Source organism: Hipposideros armiger, unplaced genomic scaffold (assembly GCF_001890085.2).
Source record: "Hipposideros armiger isolate ML-2016 unplaced genomic scaffold, ASM189008v1 scaffold_344, whole genome shotgun sequence".
Lineage (NCBI taxonomy): Eukaryota > Metazoa > Chordata > Mammalia > Chiroptera > Hipposideridae > Hipposideros > Hipposideros armiger.
In genome coordinates, this window is record NW_017731694.1 from 805627 (window position 1) to 824805 (window position 19179).

Sequence of the window (19179 nt, forward strand, 5' to 3'; positions counted from 1 at the left end):
GGGGGGGGGGTTATTCCCTCATACAAACAACAGCAGCGTGGTGCCAGCACACATGTGCACAGGAAAGAAACTTACAAGTAATTGACATGAAGTGTACATCAACAAGTTGTTGTTTCCCTCTGTCCTACCCAATGGGGAGGGGCAGGCTGGTCTCCAAAGCCTGTACACATTTCCTGAGAGGCCCTGACTGCTGGGCCCCACACTCTGCCATACTCAGGTGGTCAAACAGTCACAGATCAGCCCAGATTCCAGGGGACTGAGGATTAAATTCTACCTCTTCAAGGGGCAGTGGCTTGTGTGTAAAAGGAGGGAAGGAATTGACGATGGCCATCTTTGGCAATAAGCTCTCACATTTGTTTATTTATTTGTTATTGGCTATCTAATCCCACCAGGTTATATGTAAGCTCCATAAGGAAACAGGGACCTTGTCTATCTTGTTTTATGGCTCTCTTTCCAGAACCTAGAGCTATGCCTGGCACATAGCAGGTGCTCAATAAATTAACCACTTGGTAAGTGTTTGGGAAACTAAAATGGACTGAACTAAGCTTCTCCAGGTTGGTTTCGCCAGATTTGCTGATGTTATGCATGTTGATGCCTCACCAGATAAGAGAAACCCTACATTTATAAAGCATTTCATGTCCTCTGCAAACAAGAAAACTTATCCTGAACACAAAATCTAGAAATAGATTTGGCGTGTTTTCCAAATGGAAAACATGTCTTATACCACCAGAAATTATTTTCCCACAGCTTGTGCTACATCAAAATATTGAAGTTGACTGCAAATATCCCATTCTTTAAATTGGTGTGGGCTAGAAACAATTTATTTTTTTGTAGCAAAGGAAATATAAAAACCTCCTGCTATTTGAACCTTCCCAGAGATCCCCAAACTGAAAATATCATTACAAGTTAATATAAATTATATATAAAAAAAGATGATGACTGAGAATGTCATTAAAAATTTGGTCATAAATATGTACAGTTTTTGGTTATAAAGCCAGCACTTGTTTATTTAAGTAATTACATATGACTAAAGGCAGAAAAAAAATCTCCCCTTTGCTAGTTTTTACTGGTGAGTTCTATAAAATAATCTCATGTTTAAATCTTTTTATAAATCTCTTGTAAATCAGTAAGTGAGAATGTGCTCATCTGAAGGATTTTAGTGACTTTTGAAGTTAAAAAAAAGAGGGATTTAATTCTTAAATTTACACTTGCAGATGACTGCTAATTAAATTTCTTTTCATCTTTGTTTTATCTTCAGTTTTCCCAAATTTGCTGAAAGCAATCCCAGTGAGCATTCACGTCAATGTCATTCTCTTCTCCATAATCCTTATTGTCCTGACCATGGTGGGGACAGCGTTCTTCATGTACAATGCTTTTGGCAAGCCCTTCGAAACTCTGCATGGTCCCCTAGGGTTGTATCTTCTCAGCTTCATTTCAGGTAAGTACAAAATTGTACCCCAAATGTATTTTTCAGTGTGTCCAAAGGTGGTCTACCCAAATACAAAGTTACAGTATATATACATAAATGTTCACAGTAGCACTATAAATGATAGCAAAAAGTGAAGAGAAATATAATTATTCAACAGTAGGGAATTCAATCAATATGCTACGGTAGTTTATGTGAATGACTATGATGCTGGCATTAAATTATATTTTTGAAGAAGATGTAATCAAAAGGATAAATGCTTGTATCAAAAATTAAGTGAAGAAAAGCAGTAATAAGATTTTATAAGCAAGGACCTAACTGGAATATATATATATACACATTTGTATGATTATATATATTTTATGATTTTATATATATATGTAAAATTGTATATATGTAGGATTATATATATATATATGTGTGTGTGTGTGTGTGTGTGTGTGTGTGTGTGTAGGGTTATATATATGTTGGATTATACATAGATGTAGGATTTTATACATATACATACAGAGGGTGCCAAAAAAATGTATACACATTTTAAGAAAGGAAAAAACTGTATTAAAATTGTAATACTCAATATATACCAATAACAAAAGATGAATACAAGTCACGTTTGACTTCTGGAATCACAAGAGGTGCTCAAAGTGGTTACCATCAGCGTCCAGATGCTTCTGATTACAGCGAATTACTGCTTGAGCCACGTTGACCAAAGTGTCCACTTGTATACATTTTTTTGGCACCCCCAGTATGTATGTATGTATGTGCATATATATAGAGAGAAAGAGTGTGCATTCTGGTAGTAGTAGTTACCTCTGAGCAGTGAAATTATGGATGATTTTCATTTTTCCTAATACTTTTAATATTTGCAAGTGTTTAGTAATTTGCATTTACTCATAACCAGAAAAATAAATAAAACCCATCAAAAAAGCAAAGGGCGAGTGTTCCACCCTTATGAGTTTCCATACTCAGGCCTATAGGTACTTTGTGTAGCCTATTGGTAGGTGTATCTGGGCAAGGATAAAGTCTAAACCCAGAAATGAGTTCATCAACAAACATGTGCTGCTCATAACCAGGGCTGACGGAAAAGAATGTAAAATCCAATTAGGGCCACAGGGTGCTTAGGGTATATTTACAAGGAGGAAAAGATGAGAAAATAAATAAATATATATATATATGTATATATATAATATTATATATATTATATTACATATATAACTCATATATAGCCATTGTTCTATAGAATGTCTTTGATTTTTATCCCACTCCAAACTTGCAAAAATACTAGCACTGTGTCATATTCCCAGGAAGCAAGCAGCTTTATTAAAGATTTTATGGAGAGATGAGAGGTTACAACTCACACCAGCCGACAGTGAATTGAAAATCTCCGTTCTCCTCTGTTCTATTCTACTCTGAAGTTGCCCTTTGACTGTCACCAGGCCCCAGGCCTCTTCTTGTTCTTGACACCACACCCTTCCCTAGGCATAATTCAACCCCAGCCGCAAATGAACCCACGCTGGTGGTTGGCAGGGGCTTGCTCATCTTAGAAGGCATTCAAGCCTCTGGCGGTTAGTTCCTGAGCACACTTCTTCAGGCCTTAACCCATGCAGACCTTGCTAACCAAATAACTAACCCCACCAAAGCCATTGTCTCTCTAGTGCGGGCTCTGCTAATATTTTTTCCAGATCTTTCACAAGCAAATAATACCATCTTAACTGTGCAGCAATGACTACACTATGAGGTTAGAGCCCAAGTCTTTCTCATCTTTGCATCTCAGCAAAAGCATCCAGCATGGGGCTCGACACACAGTAAGCAATTCAATATGTACTGTGGACCGGAAAAAGCAAGCCCAGAAGAAGACGTTAACTTGTCACTTAGTACAGTAGAGGTTAGAGAAATCAGAATTCAAATGGTTTGGAATTCGCAGAGCAGGCCCACAGAGGGGGTGGGACGTGAGCCAGAGAGGGATGGGATTGAATATTGTAAAGAAAGACCCAGGGCTTTGCAATCAGGGCAGCAAAGCAAGAGCACTGGTACCAGATGTGAACAGACAGACCAAGACAGAGATCCAATCTCATGAGAAAGTCCAGGTTCGAAGTGGGTGTTGCCTCAACTTCCTCCACCTAACATACCAAACCAGACTGGATGGTGTGCTATTTTAGTGAGGGGCATTGAATCAATCGGGTCAGCTAGAAAACAGAACACATGCTATTTTAACAGGAAATAAAGTGTTCAGGAGTGGTTCTTAAAGTGGGGTCCCCAGATCGGCAGCATCTACATCACCTGGGAACTTGAGAGAAAAGCAAATTCTCAGGCCCCACTCTCGACCTACTGAATCCGAAATTCTAGGGGTCAAGCCTGACCATCTGTGCTTTAAAAGACTGTCCAGGTGATTCTGATGCAAGCTCAAGTTTTAGAACCAGGGTTATAGGGAATTGATTAAACAGGAGACTCAGAGGAAACTCAGAGACGGTAGTTTCAGAAAGCAGCTCCCATCCCCAAGGCTTAGAGAATCAAGAGAAGAGTATGGGGTTCCCAGAACCTAGAGGCTTAAGGAAAGCCCGGGGCGCTGGATCTCAGCGCACTGATGAGATGGCACTGTATCTTGAGGAGGTGGCACTGTCAGGACACCATGAGGTGGCTCTGGGAGTGTGGAAAGGGCTTGGGAACTCCCAGCTGCTGCCGCCGGGAGAAGCACTTTCTGCAGCAAAGCGGAAGGAACACACTCTCCCCTGCCCTCTCCCCCTCGCCAGTGCTCTCTATTGGCAGAGCCTAATGGGAAGCAGCTGACAAGGCAGAGCAAGAGTCTGCGGGAGTCTTGACCCAGCCTCACAAAGCAGAGAAAAGAAGAGCTGGTTTGAAGCCAAGACACAGAGCTTATTAACTGGCACAGCCATCTCACACTCCAGCTTCTGAATGAAATTCAGAAGCACAGCCCATTTGGAAGACAAATTATTTGACAGCTCTAACGGACGACCAAACTAAGGGTATTTGAAAAGCAAGGTGACTCAGAGAATGCAGAATTTAATCCAAGTCCCAGATTTTATCTCGGCTTTTGGCCAAGTCTAATGCAAACAAAACCTGAGCACAGAGTATATGTGGAAATGCACATACCTTGTGCTTACACTGTATCTTATTTATCTTTTGAACTTGTTGCAAAAGCAGGTGCTCAGTAAAGGTCTGTGGGTGAGGGGAAGAAGAGAGGGGGAGAAAGGAAAAGGAGCCAGCTCTAGATCTGTGTCTTGCAGAGGATAGAGGCCTAGCATTTCCAGATCACCTGGTTTTTTTTTATGTTTGTTTGTTTAAAGTCCCAAATCCTTATTTTATTTATTTTTTTTTCAATTGGGGGACTTGAGGGAGAAGAACAGTGTTGGGGAATTGGGGAAGGGGAACAGCTAAGTTGTTGTTCCTCAATCTTAGTTGTGGAGGGTGCATCTAGCTCAGCTCCAAGTCCAGTCACACAGCTCAGCTCAAGGTGCTGTGTTCAATTAGCTGTGGGTCGGAGGGCATAGCCACCATCTCATATGGAAGTCAAACCAGCAGCCTTGCTGTTAAGAGCGCATGCTCTATCCCCTGAACCACCTGAGTTCAGTCTTAGTTGCAGGCGGGCGCAGCCCACCATCGAACAGGCAATCTTGTTGTTAGGAGCACGTACTCTCACCAGCTGAGCCAGCCTGCCACCTGTTGGCAATTCAGTGGCAGCTCAGCTCGGGCGCAGCTTACTGACCCATGCAGGACTCGAACTGGTGACCCTGTTGCTCAGAGCTCGCACTCTTGAGCAAGCTCTTACCCAATTGAGCCACTCAACCAGCCCCCAAATCCTTATTTTTAAATTCTAAAAATTTCAATACTTTTCAAAAAAAACTGTGCAGGATGATAAAACATTTTTGAGGGTCAGATGGACTGACAGTTTGTGGCCTCCAGCGATTAACAGGACACTATTGAATCATGGACTTACTACCTCATTCCCTCTTCAGTCTACAGACAGTCCCCAGAAGCCCCCGGAATTTTGGAAATGTTTATCTAAAGTTGTAATATTCATGGAGACCCTACCTCTAAACCTTAAATGTGGAAGGGTGGGGGCATTACAGCCCTTATCACAAACACTCTAAGTGTGAGCAAATAAATCACACACTCAGAGGCCAGAACCTGTAGTAGGAGGTCCTTTAGTTCCAGTGTGAGTCATGTCCATTAGAGAGACCCCCAGGGGGCAGCTCACTTCTACTGAATTTCCTTCCCTGTTGCTTTGCCCAGGTGGCCCCCCTCAGAAGCAGCAGAGAAAACTCCTTTCTCCTTGACCTCCTTTTCTTCTCCTCACATTGACTCCCCAGATTCTGGCTTTCCTTGTGCTGATGTCATGCCAGGGCCATTTCTTCAGCTGTCTACCCCCCTACTGGATGGGGGCCCAAGGCTTGGCGTCCCGAGGCAGGAAGACAGAGAGAAGGGAAAGGAAGAGAGATCTTCCTGTTGTGTACCCCAGGCCTCCCATGCTACCCAGAAGAACAATGCTGTGAGCACCTCCTTATGTCTGCTGAGGGGGTGCAAACCTTGGAGGTAGAAAAGAGAGAGAACAACGTTTGGATCAGGCCCCCAATGGTTTCAGTTACCACAGCTTGCTCATACACCAGCCCTGCCGGACCAGACGTTCCTTCCGCTTCTCATGGCCTCCAGTTTGCCTCATCATATTCCTCAGCTTTCTTCGTGTGCCATCTCTGACCACTATCATTGTTTCGTGAAATCCATGCAAGTCAATTTGCTCTTTCTCATCCTGTCAATTATAAACTAGGCCTGAGAAATTGTTCCCCTAGTTAGGATTTTAGTAATACCTGAATGATTCCCTGCAGTTCATTTTGGGCAGTGATTCTCTTTCCAGACTGTGCATTAGAATCACCTGAAGAGCTGTGTAAAAATACTGATGCCAGGTCCCATGCTACCCTAATTAAGTTGGAGTCTCTGGGGTGGAGCCTGGGCCCTGGTATATATATTTTAAGCTCTCTCAGGTCATTCTAATGGGTGGCCAGTGTTGAGATCCACTGATCCAGAGGCATACATTTCATTTATTCAACAAACCCTGAGCGAGTGCCTACTGTGTGCCATTATAACAGGCACTGGTGATACCACCATGAATCGGGCACTCAGTCTCTATACAGCCTACCATATAGTGGGAGAGTCAAACAAAAGCGTACACAAATGTTAAATATCACAATAACTACAATAAGGGTGATAAAGAGGCTGCTGTGATAGAGAATGAAGGGGAAAAGGAGATGGGGTTTTAATGTGGTGGTCAGTGAAGGCTGTTCCAAGTAGCTGAGTTCTAAAGATACAGAGGAGCTGAAGACCCTCAGAGAACTTCCCAGCGAGAAGAGGCACACACCTGAAGACCCCAGGGAAAGCAGAAACTGAAAGTAGGCCCATGTGGCCAGGGGGTAGGCAGTGAGGGGAAATGGAAAAATATTAAATTAGATAAAAATATTAGCCAGTTAATGTTGGACCTCAAAAGCCATGGTAAGACTTTTAGAATTGATTCTAATTGCAATAAGAAGATTGTGAAAGGCTTTAAGGAGATATCAGGTGACTATTTATTTTCTAAGAAATGTCTGGTGAAAGACGAGCTATTGCTTTGGAGATGAAGAGAGATGAATGGACTCTAAAAACATCTTGAAAGTAAGTCCTAAACATTGTGAAGGTAGCTTGAGCATTTAGTAGGCAGTGGTAGGGAGCATTAAGCATGATGAGTAAGACAGGGGAGGAACAGGCTTAGAGTTTACGGCAACAAAGAGGTGGAGAGAGAAGCTTACTGGTAGAAATTAGGTGTTCTATTTGGGGCACGTCAAGTTTGAGAGCCTGTGAGATGTGCAAGGGGAGATGTCAAGCAAATAGTAGGATATATGAATCTAGAGTTCAAAGAAGAGGTTGAGATGAAAGATATACATTTAGGAGTTGTCAGGAAATAGATATTATTTAAAGCAATGACAATGGATGAGATCATCTAAGGAGAGAATGTAGATAGAGAAAACTTGGCCTAGGTCCAATCCCTGAAGAACACCGTCAATTAATTTTGGGTTGAGGAGAAGGAGGAGCCGGCAGAGGACACTGACTAAATGTGTCCAGAAGGGGAGGAAGGAAACCAGGAGACTACGGTGTCCCAGAAGCTGCAGGTGGGGATGTTTCATGAATACCAGTCAACAGTGAGGTTTGTGAGTCAATGGGGGAGTAAACGGGAGGGGAAGGAAAGTGGCAGGGGGAGGCAGAATGTGGAAAATAGGGTGAAAAACACTTCCCTTGAGGTTTATCATACTGTAGGGGAAAGAGAAACGTACACAAATTAAGGAGATAGAGGACAGGGAGCCAAAACAGAGGGAGCTGAGTGTAGAAGCAAGTGGACCCATACATAGTTTGACACTGGGGCACTGCTATATGAGTGTATGCCTTTATATCTTCCATTCTAGAAGTTTCCCAGTTGATGGCAGAGTCCCAGACCTGCATGTAAAAGAGAGCAGGTTAGGTAGAAGACTTGCCATGAGTGAATGGTAGAACATTCTAGATAGTTCAGTGAAGACTCTCCAAAAATGATATGCAATGTATTGGCTCAAGCCTTTTGGAGGTGATGAAAGAGTCCGAAATGTGGACTTATTGCAAATTGCACTTACTATGTCTTCCCTTATATAAAGCATCATGTTATGAGTTATGCCAAGCAAGGCAAACAAATAAATGACTGCCTTCCTTCAAAAGGGGGTTGCTCCTAATATGGGTCTCATTAATTATGATAATTACAACTGTGGCAGGGAACATAAATTAGTACAGTCATATATTAAACATGAAGACAGGAAAATAAAGAACAGTACAAAAATAGAAGAATGCTTACATTGTATGTCAGTTTTAGTATCAATAATGGCCTGGCCTCTGTAATATGTCTAGGGCACATTATTCTGCAACGATGGGGAAAAATTATCTGTAACTTGTTTCATTTCAATCCTTATCGAGGAGCAGTTGTTCAGAGTTCAACACAGAGATGCAGGGAATTTCCAGCTTCAAAGCCACGGAGCCTGAGGAAGAATAAGGATCGGTGGTAGGAAAAGTCAGCAATGAAAATATTCTACTAGTATCTCAGCACAGACTTTAGAAAGGAGGCCACAGAAAGAAGAAAGAAGTAATATGAGCCAGGCTGTGATGGCAGTGGGCAAAAAATTTTGTTTTGATGGGCAGACAGCCGCTGAAGGGGCAGAAGAGTAGTGAGAGGATGCACTCTTGGTCACTCACATGAGTAGAGAATGCAGTAGGAAGACTTTAACTCACTATACAAAGGGCCCGGCCATGACCTTATACAGGGAGATGCTCAATCGTGTTCTATCACAATTGCAAAGAGACGCCTCCCCTGCTCAGAATGTGCACATGTGTCATCCCTTCTGTTTCAGTTAGAGTCACAGCCCAAGTCCTTGCTGTGACCTCCAAAGCACCACGTGATGTGCCCACCCCTGAAACACACACACACACACACACACACACACGACTCACCTCTTACTCCTCTCTGCCTGGCTCTCTTCCTTTCTCCGTTCTCACCACTGGTTCCTTTGTACACGCTATTCCCTTAGCCTGAAATGCTCTTCTCAAATATCTACCCTCTCACTCTCTGACTTCCTTCAACGGGCACTAAAATGTCATATTCTCTCTGGGGCCTCCCCAAGCCATCCCCCCTCCCTGCTTGATTTTATTCTCCTTAGTGCATATCACACTCCATTAAACTATAGAATGCACTTACCTTGTTGCCCCTCTCCCCACTGCCTCCGCCACTAAGAGTTCTGTGAAGATAGAGCTTTCTATTTGCTTTGTTCAGGGCTGTACCCCCGCGTCAGCACATGCAGTGACCACCCAATATTTGTTAAGTCAGCAAATAAAATAGAAGAAGCTCTGCGTATTTCATGGTAACAAATGACATTCTCCTTTTCTGAAAACTCAATTCAAATTAGAAAAGATGGTGTTTTTAGACCATTTCTTCTTTGCACAAATAACCCTTGTCACTAACATGACACTTCGAAAGCTGGAGTTAGATGTAGGTGCTTCCACTCTCCCTTCCAGAAGAGGAAGAGAAAAAGCTAAAGCCAACTGGTGTTCATCCTTCATCCACACCTGTTCTTTGGAAACACATGACAAAATAGCTCTCCATTCTGACCTTAAAATCTATGCATAGTCGTTAGTTTGCTTTACTGTCCCTCTGTCCCTTTTCTAGATGGTAGCCATTGGTCTCTGAAGCAGTGGGAAGCCAGAACCACTTCCATCTGGGAAAGAAATCTGTTGGCTATCTCACCTTCAATAAATGAATTTGTAGTGAGATTGCATCATTTCACAGAAAATTAGTACGAACACCTGCAAAGCTGTGGCTTGCCCAGCCCCACTTATCATCTCTCAAGACTCCTTAAAGAAGGAAATTATCAATTTATCATTCTGTAGAGGAAATGGAATGCCTCTAACATTCGTCACCTATAAGAGAGTTTAAAGATGACGTGTTAGCTTTCTGGAAATGTTGGCCATTACTTTAAATGAAATTGAAATACTAATTTATTATTTCCCAAAATACAATCTCACTGATAATGAGTGTTTCAGCATTTTTTTTTCACCTTTGAGGACATATTTCTACCAAAACGATGTACCCTGGACTCCCACAGATTCTGGCAGGAGGTTCCCACCCATAAAAGCACAATCACTCTCAAGGGCCAGCCAGTGAAGGAGAAGCAGTTTTCTTTTGGGCTGTGACCTTAGTTCCCTATATTGCAAGGACTGGAGGAGAGTGGTGCCCAGTTCTGCAGCCCCAGACAGCTGCCTGCAAGAGTTGAGAGTGTGCAGTGTCTAGCACATTACAAATGTTTGATAATTGACTGATAATTCATGGTGTGACAGCCTGATAACTCAGCAATCCTATTCACTCAGAAATTAACTCAGTAATCAAAGTCATTAAAAGAAAAAAAAATACTACAGTACCAGCCAGATGGTGGGGAAATCAAACACATGAAAAAGGAAAAATTGCCAGTCTTTGAGTAAAACACTGGGCAGGAAAACCTGAGTCCTGGGTTTGGTTATATTCCAAATTCTAGCTCGTGCAAAGCTTGGCAGGCTTTCCTAAGTCTAGGGTACTCTAACCTTGTTTGTGAGCAGGCGCCGTGTTGGTCAGATGGACAGACATGTGGGGAATCTGTCCAAATGGCCCCAGCTGAGTTTGGGCTCCAGGTGTATGTGGAAAACTGAGAAAAGGAAGAGAGAAGCATACAGGCCCCATCCTAACATTTGTGAGGCTTGAGCAAGAGTATTAATGAAAGGGCACATACTCTGTGTCTAAACATTTAAAGGTTATAAGCTAATAAACTATTCACTGAGACATGTTCTGTCCTTCCTACCTTGACAAACATCTCTCCATAAGGACCTGGAAGGCCAGATTCAAATTTAGAATTCTTGAGCACAGGGACTTCAACACTTGAATGTGGTGATGGAAGGAGAAACAGGCCCATCTGTCCTGTTTCCTTCCTGTGCCTGGCTCCACCCTGTAAAAGGCCTCCCGCATACGTGTGTGGACACTCCACTGTGTATCTGAGCTCTGACCATGATCCAAACAGCTGTACCTTGGCCACCTTCAGGCCTCAGGGCTGTGTACCAGCCACACAGTCTGCCCTGGGGAGCTGGGAAGGTACACGTGTGGCCCTGGAAAGCACTCAGGCTGTTTGGAAAAGAAATAACTGAGTCCCAGGGATACATCTAGAATGTGAGTCGGGCACTCCAGATGGGCCTGTCTCATGGACTTCAAAGATTGCTTGCGCCATGGGGAGAGGGCTTTTCAAAAGAGAGAGAGAGCAGGACCCTCTGAGTGTGGGACCAATCACAGGAACCTCCTTGCTGGAGCCTAAAGGCCACACAAGAAATATGCTAAGCCCTGTTCTCACCACCACTCACCTCCCTTACACACCTCTCTCCATGTCCCTAGCAGCCAGGCCACCAAAACAAACTCTTCATGTGTATCTTTTGGCTCATAAGTCGTCAATAGTTATCCTTCATCTCAAGTCTCTTTTAGAGCCATCGACAGAAAATCAAAAGTATCCTAAACTCACACTAAATTGTTTCCCTTCACATCACTTAGCAGTTTGGGCAGAGATTCAGGCTGGGTTTCTATGCTGACAATGAAATGACAAAGTTGACATTATGGCCAAGCCCAGAATCCAGAGCAGAATCTCAGACCATCCTCTCAATTACTAGACCACGAGCTCTAATTCAAGAGCTTGTGCGCTTCAAGTATTAGCTATGGCAAAAGGCTGTGAGTTTAAGACACCCCAGGAAACTTCTGTAGGAATTTGAAATGCAGTCTCACTACGACACTGTCTCCTTAACAAAGCAGCACCTTTAAAATATTTAACAACCTGAAAAGGAAACCAAGCTTGAATTTTCCTTTCAAGCGCTGAGGAAGTACAGTGTTTCGCTTCTGTCTGAAATTCACCACCTCCTCAGACAAAGAATGCTCTTACGGTAAAAGCAATGGTATTTTCTCCACAATTTTCAAATAAAAGATAAAGAGCAAACAGCAGTGCAGCCTTTTTTGTTGGATCTAACAATCAAGGAATAATACAGTTTTGCCAGGGGAGAGCTCTGGTTCTAAGCTCAGAATATAAAAATAGGCTGACAGATTTTTACAAAGGGATCTTCTCAACTACCACTCTGAGGCTTGTGGGAAGTAAAGTTTTATCATTTGATTATTTGGGGGGTGTATTGTGATGATGATCGAGCTGATGGGGCCAGTCCTAGGTGAAACTCTAATAAAGAAATGTGATTTTCCCTTTCCTGCTCATTCCCATCCCCCACCCCACATGATCCGGCCTCTACCTTCACCCCAGCACAAACCTGGCCTCTGGAAAAGGAATGGGAGCCTTTGTTTGCATTGCAGCTCCCCCCCCCCACCCCCCAAATGCTTTCTTCACACAGCCCAGCCTCCCTTTGCTTGGCTAACTTTTCCTACAGCTACTTCCAAGATGCCTTCCTCAATGCTTCCCACCCCCTCAGCAATAGCCGCCTACACCTCCCCTACACTCACTGGGACCAGTTTATCATTGTTTTATCTGTGTTCCCTGCCCAGTTATACTCTCTGTCAGAGCAGAAACCATATGCATTTTCTTTAATGTTGAAATTTCCATCACTATCCCTGGGCTCTGCATGTAATAAATCTAATTGAATAAATGAATGAGTGAATTCATGAATGGAAACTTAGGCCACTATGTGACTGCTCCCAGGGTATTTGAATGAACAATATAATTGAAGAACAAACAGCACTTACCCCTCCTAGAAGAGTCATAAGCCTAACTGGAGTGTATTTGGAGGAACAAGGCACTGTAATACATACTTTTGAATGGCCTACCCCATCTAGTCAGGTTTTTTTGGTGTCATGGGGTAGGGGATTATGGTAAGGATTTTCAAGAGGAAAGGAAACCATAAAAACCACAGGAACAGTTACCAATTAGTAAGCATTTATATGTGTCAATTCTAATGCCAAGTGCTAATCATGCATCATCTTTATTACCCACATTTTATAGATGAAGAAATTGAGATTTGGTGATTAAAACAGCCTAATTTCACATAGCAAGTGGTGAGATCAGGTTATGAACCCAAATTAGTTGGACCTAAGTCAGAAAACCATCTCAGTAAGTCTTGTATTAACTGGCACCCCTTGTGCCAGCACTAGTTGTGAAAGCCCTAGCCATCCACTGTGCTCCTGACCCCACCCCCCTTGCCACCCTCTTCTGCCCCTGTGCTATCCACCCACCTGGGGGTCCCCCATTCTCCATCTTCAATGTTTCTAGGCACCACTCAGTATAGATGACCTGTCCTGTAGAGATCCCACCCAGATTACAACTGTACCAGTTAAAATTAGATCAGGATACTAATGAATGGTAAATGAAGGGAAAAATAATAACAGTGGATTAAATAAAAGAGATGATTCCATTTTTCTGCCATAGAAACCTAGAGGCAGAAGTCCAGGGTTGATCTGGTGGCTGCAGGTGTCTGGGATGCAGATTCCCCCTTTCTTGTTTATCCATAGTACACGGCTTCCATTTCTGAGGCCACCTGGTCCAAAATGTCCCCTGGAGCTCCAGCCATTGCATCCATATTTCAGCTACAGGAAGAAGAGTGAAAGAAAGGGCAGGCCCCCAATACATGCATACTTTAGGGAGACTTCCCTGCCTCTACATCCCAGCCACTCAGCCAAACAATGCAGCCTTTATTCAAGGCAGCCATATGTCCAGGTAAAAATCCTGAGTTCTGTTCTAATCAGGAGAGCAGGTACTCTCTGCCTCGGTGCCTTATCTAACAGCTTCCTTTGCTCACACTCCTCTGGGCAGCTGTGGCCAGGTGGGAGCTAGAGTGGAGGAGGAGTAATGGAGCCCTCTAAATGATGCCCTAGAGCCTTCCACATGGGGGCTGTATGATGGCATCTATCCTGCATGGCCTATGAAGTATTTTGAGAAATTTGTTCAGAGAAGTTTGTTCTCTTGAAGCTGCATCATAGTAGTGACTGCTTTGTAGCCCAATCCCACCGTTGTGCTTTTAAGGTACCCAGCAATTCAGCCTTCTCATCATGCAAAGAGGAACATCTCCCAGTCTTTGTAAGATTGGCTTGACCCTATCCCCCACAATCCTCTCACTCAGAGCCATAACCCAGGCCTTACCACCCAAAGAGTAGAGAATCAGGCTCATGATTACTAATTTGAAATGGTATAGTTTTGCAGGAGAATGCAAATAAGGACGATGGTCAAAGGCTTTCTTTAGTTTGCACATTGACTGTCATCCCTGTTCCTTACAATCAGGAAATATCTGTCCCAACATGTCGTTTGTTCCTTCTGTTGCAGGCTCCTGCGGGTGTCTTGTCATGATTTTGTTTGCCTCTGAAGTGAAAATCCACCACCTCTCAGAAAAAATTGCAAATTACAAAGAAGGGACTTACGCCTACAAGACACAAAGTGAAAAATATACCACCTCTTTCTGGGTAATTTTCATTTGCTTTTTTGTTCATTTTTTGAATGGGCTCCTAATACGACTTGCTGGATTTCAGTTCCCTTTTGCAAAATCAAAAGACACAGAGACAACGAATGTGGCTGCAGATCTAATGTACTGAAAGGCAAACATTTCTGTAATTTTCCAAGGGAGTGAGTGGACTTACTTTGGTCCTTGGATATAGCTAATTTTGTCCTGCCTTTTAGATGGCCCAGCTAAAGCACCTAAACCCTCAACGACAATGTTTACAAATTATGTACTAAGGGTACAGGTTGGAAAATAAGGGGAGCAGACGGAAGACTTTGGAAGGTTTTGTTACCTGGTGGAAAATTGCTTTGCCCCAGTTGTCAAGGCAGCTGCCAGAATGGACAAATTGTTCTTCCACATACATATCAACATGCAAAATGCCTGCTCCATCAGGGAGGAATCGAAAGGCAAGGGGAATATATTTTAATACAAACGAATACTATTTCTGCTTTATCCACACATTCGTTGCCACAGATACCAGAAAACAGAGATGGAATCATTTGCTAAAATGATAGTGCACTAAATGAGCATCAATAAATATATCAATGCAGTTTTTTTGGAAGTTCATTTAAAGCAGTCTTACTATCTTTGTCTGTTGATCAAAATTAGCAAACCTCTAACCATAAAAAAGAAGAAAACAAAGTTAAGGGTATCTTCCCCACTACATTCATGCAGTACTTTCAATGACGATAACTGCTGGGGCCACCGAGGAGTCATGAAAAATGATTTTCCTAGTAAACTTGATGCAAAATGACTAGTTGGGGCTGTTGTTTCTAACTTTAGTGTCTCGAGCACTAATTCCCAATTATGAAAATTATATTACATTCTGGGATTATGGTGCTAGTGCTATGTCATCCTGGGTTTTGATCTGGCTGTCACAAAGCAAGTCAATTTTGTTCCCTGAATTACTCATGAAATTGAGCTACAGCTGACCAAAGACCACAACTGAGCCTGGAACTGACCCCTCCTCTCTCCTCAACCTGCTGTCCTCAAGAAAATGTACAGGGAAGAAGCAGAGAGTGACAGAGAACCCTCCACCAGGCCGCCTGCCACAGCTGCTCGGTATTTAGCCCCCCACTCAAGAGTTTTGAAAGGGCTCATTAAAAAGAAATACTTTCCCCTTTTTGGAAAAATGTACAAGAAATGAATGACTGTTCGTAGATCTGAGAAATAACTTGCTCTGGTGGTGATTTGCAGCCCACAGGCTGAGATGAGAACAGACACCCTTAGCTTCCAGAGGTTAGTCCCTCCACCTTCATTCAGGAAATACACCTGGAGAATTCTAGAAGACCACAAGTCAGTCTAGTGATGAAGGGGATGTTTGGTTTGGTAATGAGCTAGAGCCCAGTTAATGGAAGTCTTCAACTGCTATGGTTAAATACACAAGCATCCATAGCTAAGAGTGGGCAGGAAAGCCCGCGGACCACCACTGCTTGGGTAATCGGCCCAAGATCTTAGAAGGCCAAGAAGGCCAAGCATTTCTCTCTCCCTCCCCCTCTTCCTCTTCCCTCTCCCTTTCCTTCTCCCTCTCTTTCTCTCCCCCTCCTCAGAGGTTTGAAAAACTTCTAACACCAAGCTTTGTTCTTTAGAAAACAAGTCTTTCATTGTTCTCTGTTCTATAAAAAGAGAAAACTTCTAGCAGCAGCTGAAAATCTAATGAGACCCTAACAGGCAAACTAACAGTTCTAGTCCCTCTATGTAAAGTAGAGGCTGGGCTGCTGATCGCTATGAATTGTGACGCACACAAAAATAAAACGAGATACAATCTGGGCCCTCAGAGGAGTGCACTTAAGTTGTTTCCCTCTCTTCTCTCAGATGAAATGTGTGGTCACCAGTGGCCTAAGAGTAACCCTTAGAGGAGAGAGCTGGCCAGGAAGTCCTTCTGCACTCTCTCTGTGGGGATCAAAGGCCAGGGAATGACATTCATCCTGCTGTGTCTGACCTCCCTCCCAGGTGCAGCCAGCATTCTCACATTCTCACAGGGACATGGGGCCCCCTGCTGGCTCTGGAATGGCAAACACAAGGCCACAGTTGGGCGCTAGGTGGTCCCAAGTGGTCAGTAGTCCTCTCAGCACCACCAAGAATATCAGTGTTTATTATGCCATGGGAAAGAACATCAAGAAGCTGTGCAAGCTGCCTGGAGTCCTCCAGGCAAACCCTGCTGAAAACTGGCAAGACTTGTTCACTGGAATAGGAGGAAGCTTCAGAAGTAAACTGTGCAGACAGGGCAGGTTACGATGAGAAGGAGGAAAGCACTTTACAGTTTACAAAGGTCTTTTGCCCTCATGGTCCCATCCGCTCCTTCACAGCTGCTGCTCTCACATCACTTCACAAGCATTCAAGGTTGATTCATTTAGCTGGTTGGCTCACACATGACACAACCCTAGGGCTTCCTCTCTTCTTTCTCTGCCCAGTTGCAGGGGGAGACACAGCGGCCCCCTTCTCAACTCTAGTGGAGGAAAGAGGAGTTCACACTGGCCACATTAAAATGCACCAACTTCGAGGTAAGCATAGCTTGCCATTAGAATGGCTATTGGTCCCAACCCTTTACCTATCAAAACCTGAACAAGAACCAAGGTGGGGTTGGAGGAGTGGAGAGCAGGGAACTTGAACACCTCTCTCAATGTTCCTCAGCATCTCTCCTTCCAATAAGATCCAGTACAGGTAAAAACAGTGTGGTTGTTATAGAAATGCTGCTTCGAGACCAGTCCTAAGACACCTGCCTCATTTTTACTTTCTTTCTCTCTCTCTCTTTCTCTCTCTCTCTTTCTTTCTTTCTTTCTNAAAGATACTTTAAAAGCTTTTTTGATAAAAGGCTGCAATCAATTTCCTTGCCCCCCAACTGCCTTTTCATACGTTTACTGCCTTCAGGAATTTTGCCAAATGATCCATTCCTGAGAAACAAACGCAGCAGTTATCTAAGGGACCATGTATATTATGATTAACACTGTGGTATAATAAGAAATATATTTGGTCTGTGCCTATAGTGTCCCATGCAAAGTAAAGTAACTGAAACAATTGGGGTTTCCAGAGAGATAGGAGTGTCTTCTGTAATTCATAAGGAGACCCTTCGAAGCATGTCTGAGTTTATGCTAATGAGGTGACCTAGAGTGGGGCCTCTAGATAGCTTCAGGATGGGGGCTGGCCACCAGAAAGAACACATCTGTGATTGAAGAGTAGGAACGCTCAGCTCTATTCTTCAGGGAGGTGAGAGTTGGGGTACAGAGATTGGCTTATAAACTCTCTTGAACAAAAATGTTAGGAGAACTTCCAGGCTGGTGAACTCATTGAGGTTCTGGAAGGGTGGTGTGCCTGGAGGGGGCACTGAAGCTCTCATGCCAACCCCAATACCTTGCCTGGTAACAGAGTGAAATGTCTCTCTCTCTCTCTCTCTCTCTCTCTCTCTCTCTCTCTCTTTCGGTCTTTAATAAATATTTTTTATTTGATCTGAATTGGGCTTGACAGTAACATTTGGCAAGTCAGAGGACAGTCAAGTCAATCTACAATAAGCTACTCCATCATCTTGACCGGAAACCTCCTGCCCTGTTTTGCTAACTGCCTTGCTGTCCCCAATGTCATCTACTTAGATATTTGGAGCCTGTGCTGTTTGGTTGCTCAGTGTTTGATCTGGTGAGATGCCCATTCTCAACCCCTTTCACCGAGACAGTCCTTCATGGTTCAGGGCATATGAGCCCCCACCTCCAAGTGACAAGGGACAGAGCCATGCTGGTCAGTTTAGAGAAAAATGTACCCACCCGTTCCTTGAAACTAACAAGCAGAGGGAAAGACTGGGCAGGTCTGAGGACCTGGATTTGGGATGAAACTCCCCCTCTGGAAAAGCTCTCTTGCTAATCAAAATGCTATTGTAAACTTTATAAACTTATTCTTTCATTTACAGACTTTGTGACTCCCCCACTCACCACCTACTTATATAACCGTTCACACCTGCTGTGTCACAACCCAGAGCTCACTGGGCTATTTGGAAAGTCCAAATGCGCCTGAAACTGACTGGATGACCCAAATAAGAAATCTCCAGAGAACGTCCCCTGCAGGACAAAAGGACAATATTAGACAGTGGTTGTAGGCACCCAAGGGTGAGGGGTGGGAGAGAATAAGTATGGTGTTGTGAAAGCCATCTAATAATAAAGGCAAGTTCTTAAAGGTTGTGTTTCTTTGCTAGAATCTTGGTCAACCTACTGTGAAAGTGAACAGAATGAGTTGCAAGGTAGATGTGTCCCTCATTTGGCAAAAGTCCACTCTTGCCCATTAATCTGTTCTGGAGGAGAGTGAGACTCAGGCACTTCTAAAAGCCTTTGTTCACTCATCCAGCCTGGTGGGTAAGGTGGTGCATGGAGGCAGTGGCCTGGCCCCTCAAGTAATTCAAGCCCATGCGCTACCAGAAACATGCAATCTCGGTGCACACAAGCTGCTCACTTGTCATGGCGATTTCCTCAGGTTCCAATTGGCCATGAACTTTACCTAGGCAAAATAATGTATCATATCTAACTCAGAGGTGTGGATTCCAGAATGTCACAGTTCTCTGATTTGCACTTCAACTGCTATCCTTCCATTTAACCAAATATAATGAACAGTGTGCCTTAACATAGAGAACAGTGTCTGTTGCACATCCCCAGCCAGTGAGCCCAAGAAAAGCTGGTGTAAACCCTTTTATTTGCACTACTCCTTTGCTCACTCTTTCCCTACTG

General features: G+C 43.5%; 1 protein-coding gene across 1 annotated transcript in view; it reads left to right on the forward strand.

The window, feature by feature from the left end:
• Positions 1 to 14898, forward strand: part of CLRN1 (clarin 1) — a 37222-nt gene extending 22324 nt beyond the window's left edge. Inside the window, exons 2-3 of the mRNA XM_019661309.1 lie at positions 1259 to 1438; positions 14302 to 14898. Of these exons, the coding sequence (XP_019516854.1) occupies positions 1259 to 1438; positions 14302 to 14567 (446 nt within the window). The 3' untranslated portion in view covers positions 14568 to 14898. The remainder of the gene's footprint in view (positions 1 to 1258; positions 1439 to 14301) is intronic.
• Positions 14899 to 19179: the final 4281 nt, after the last annotated feature.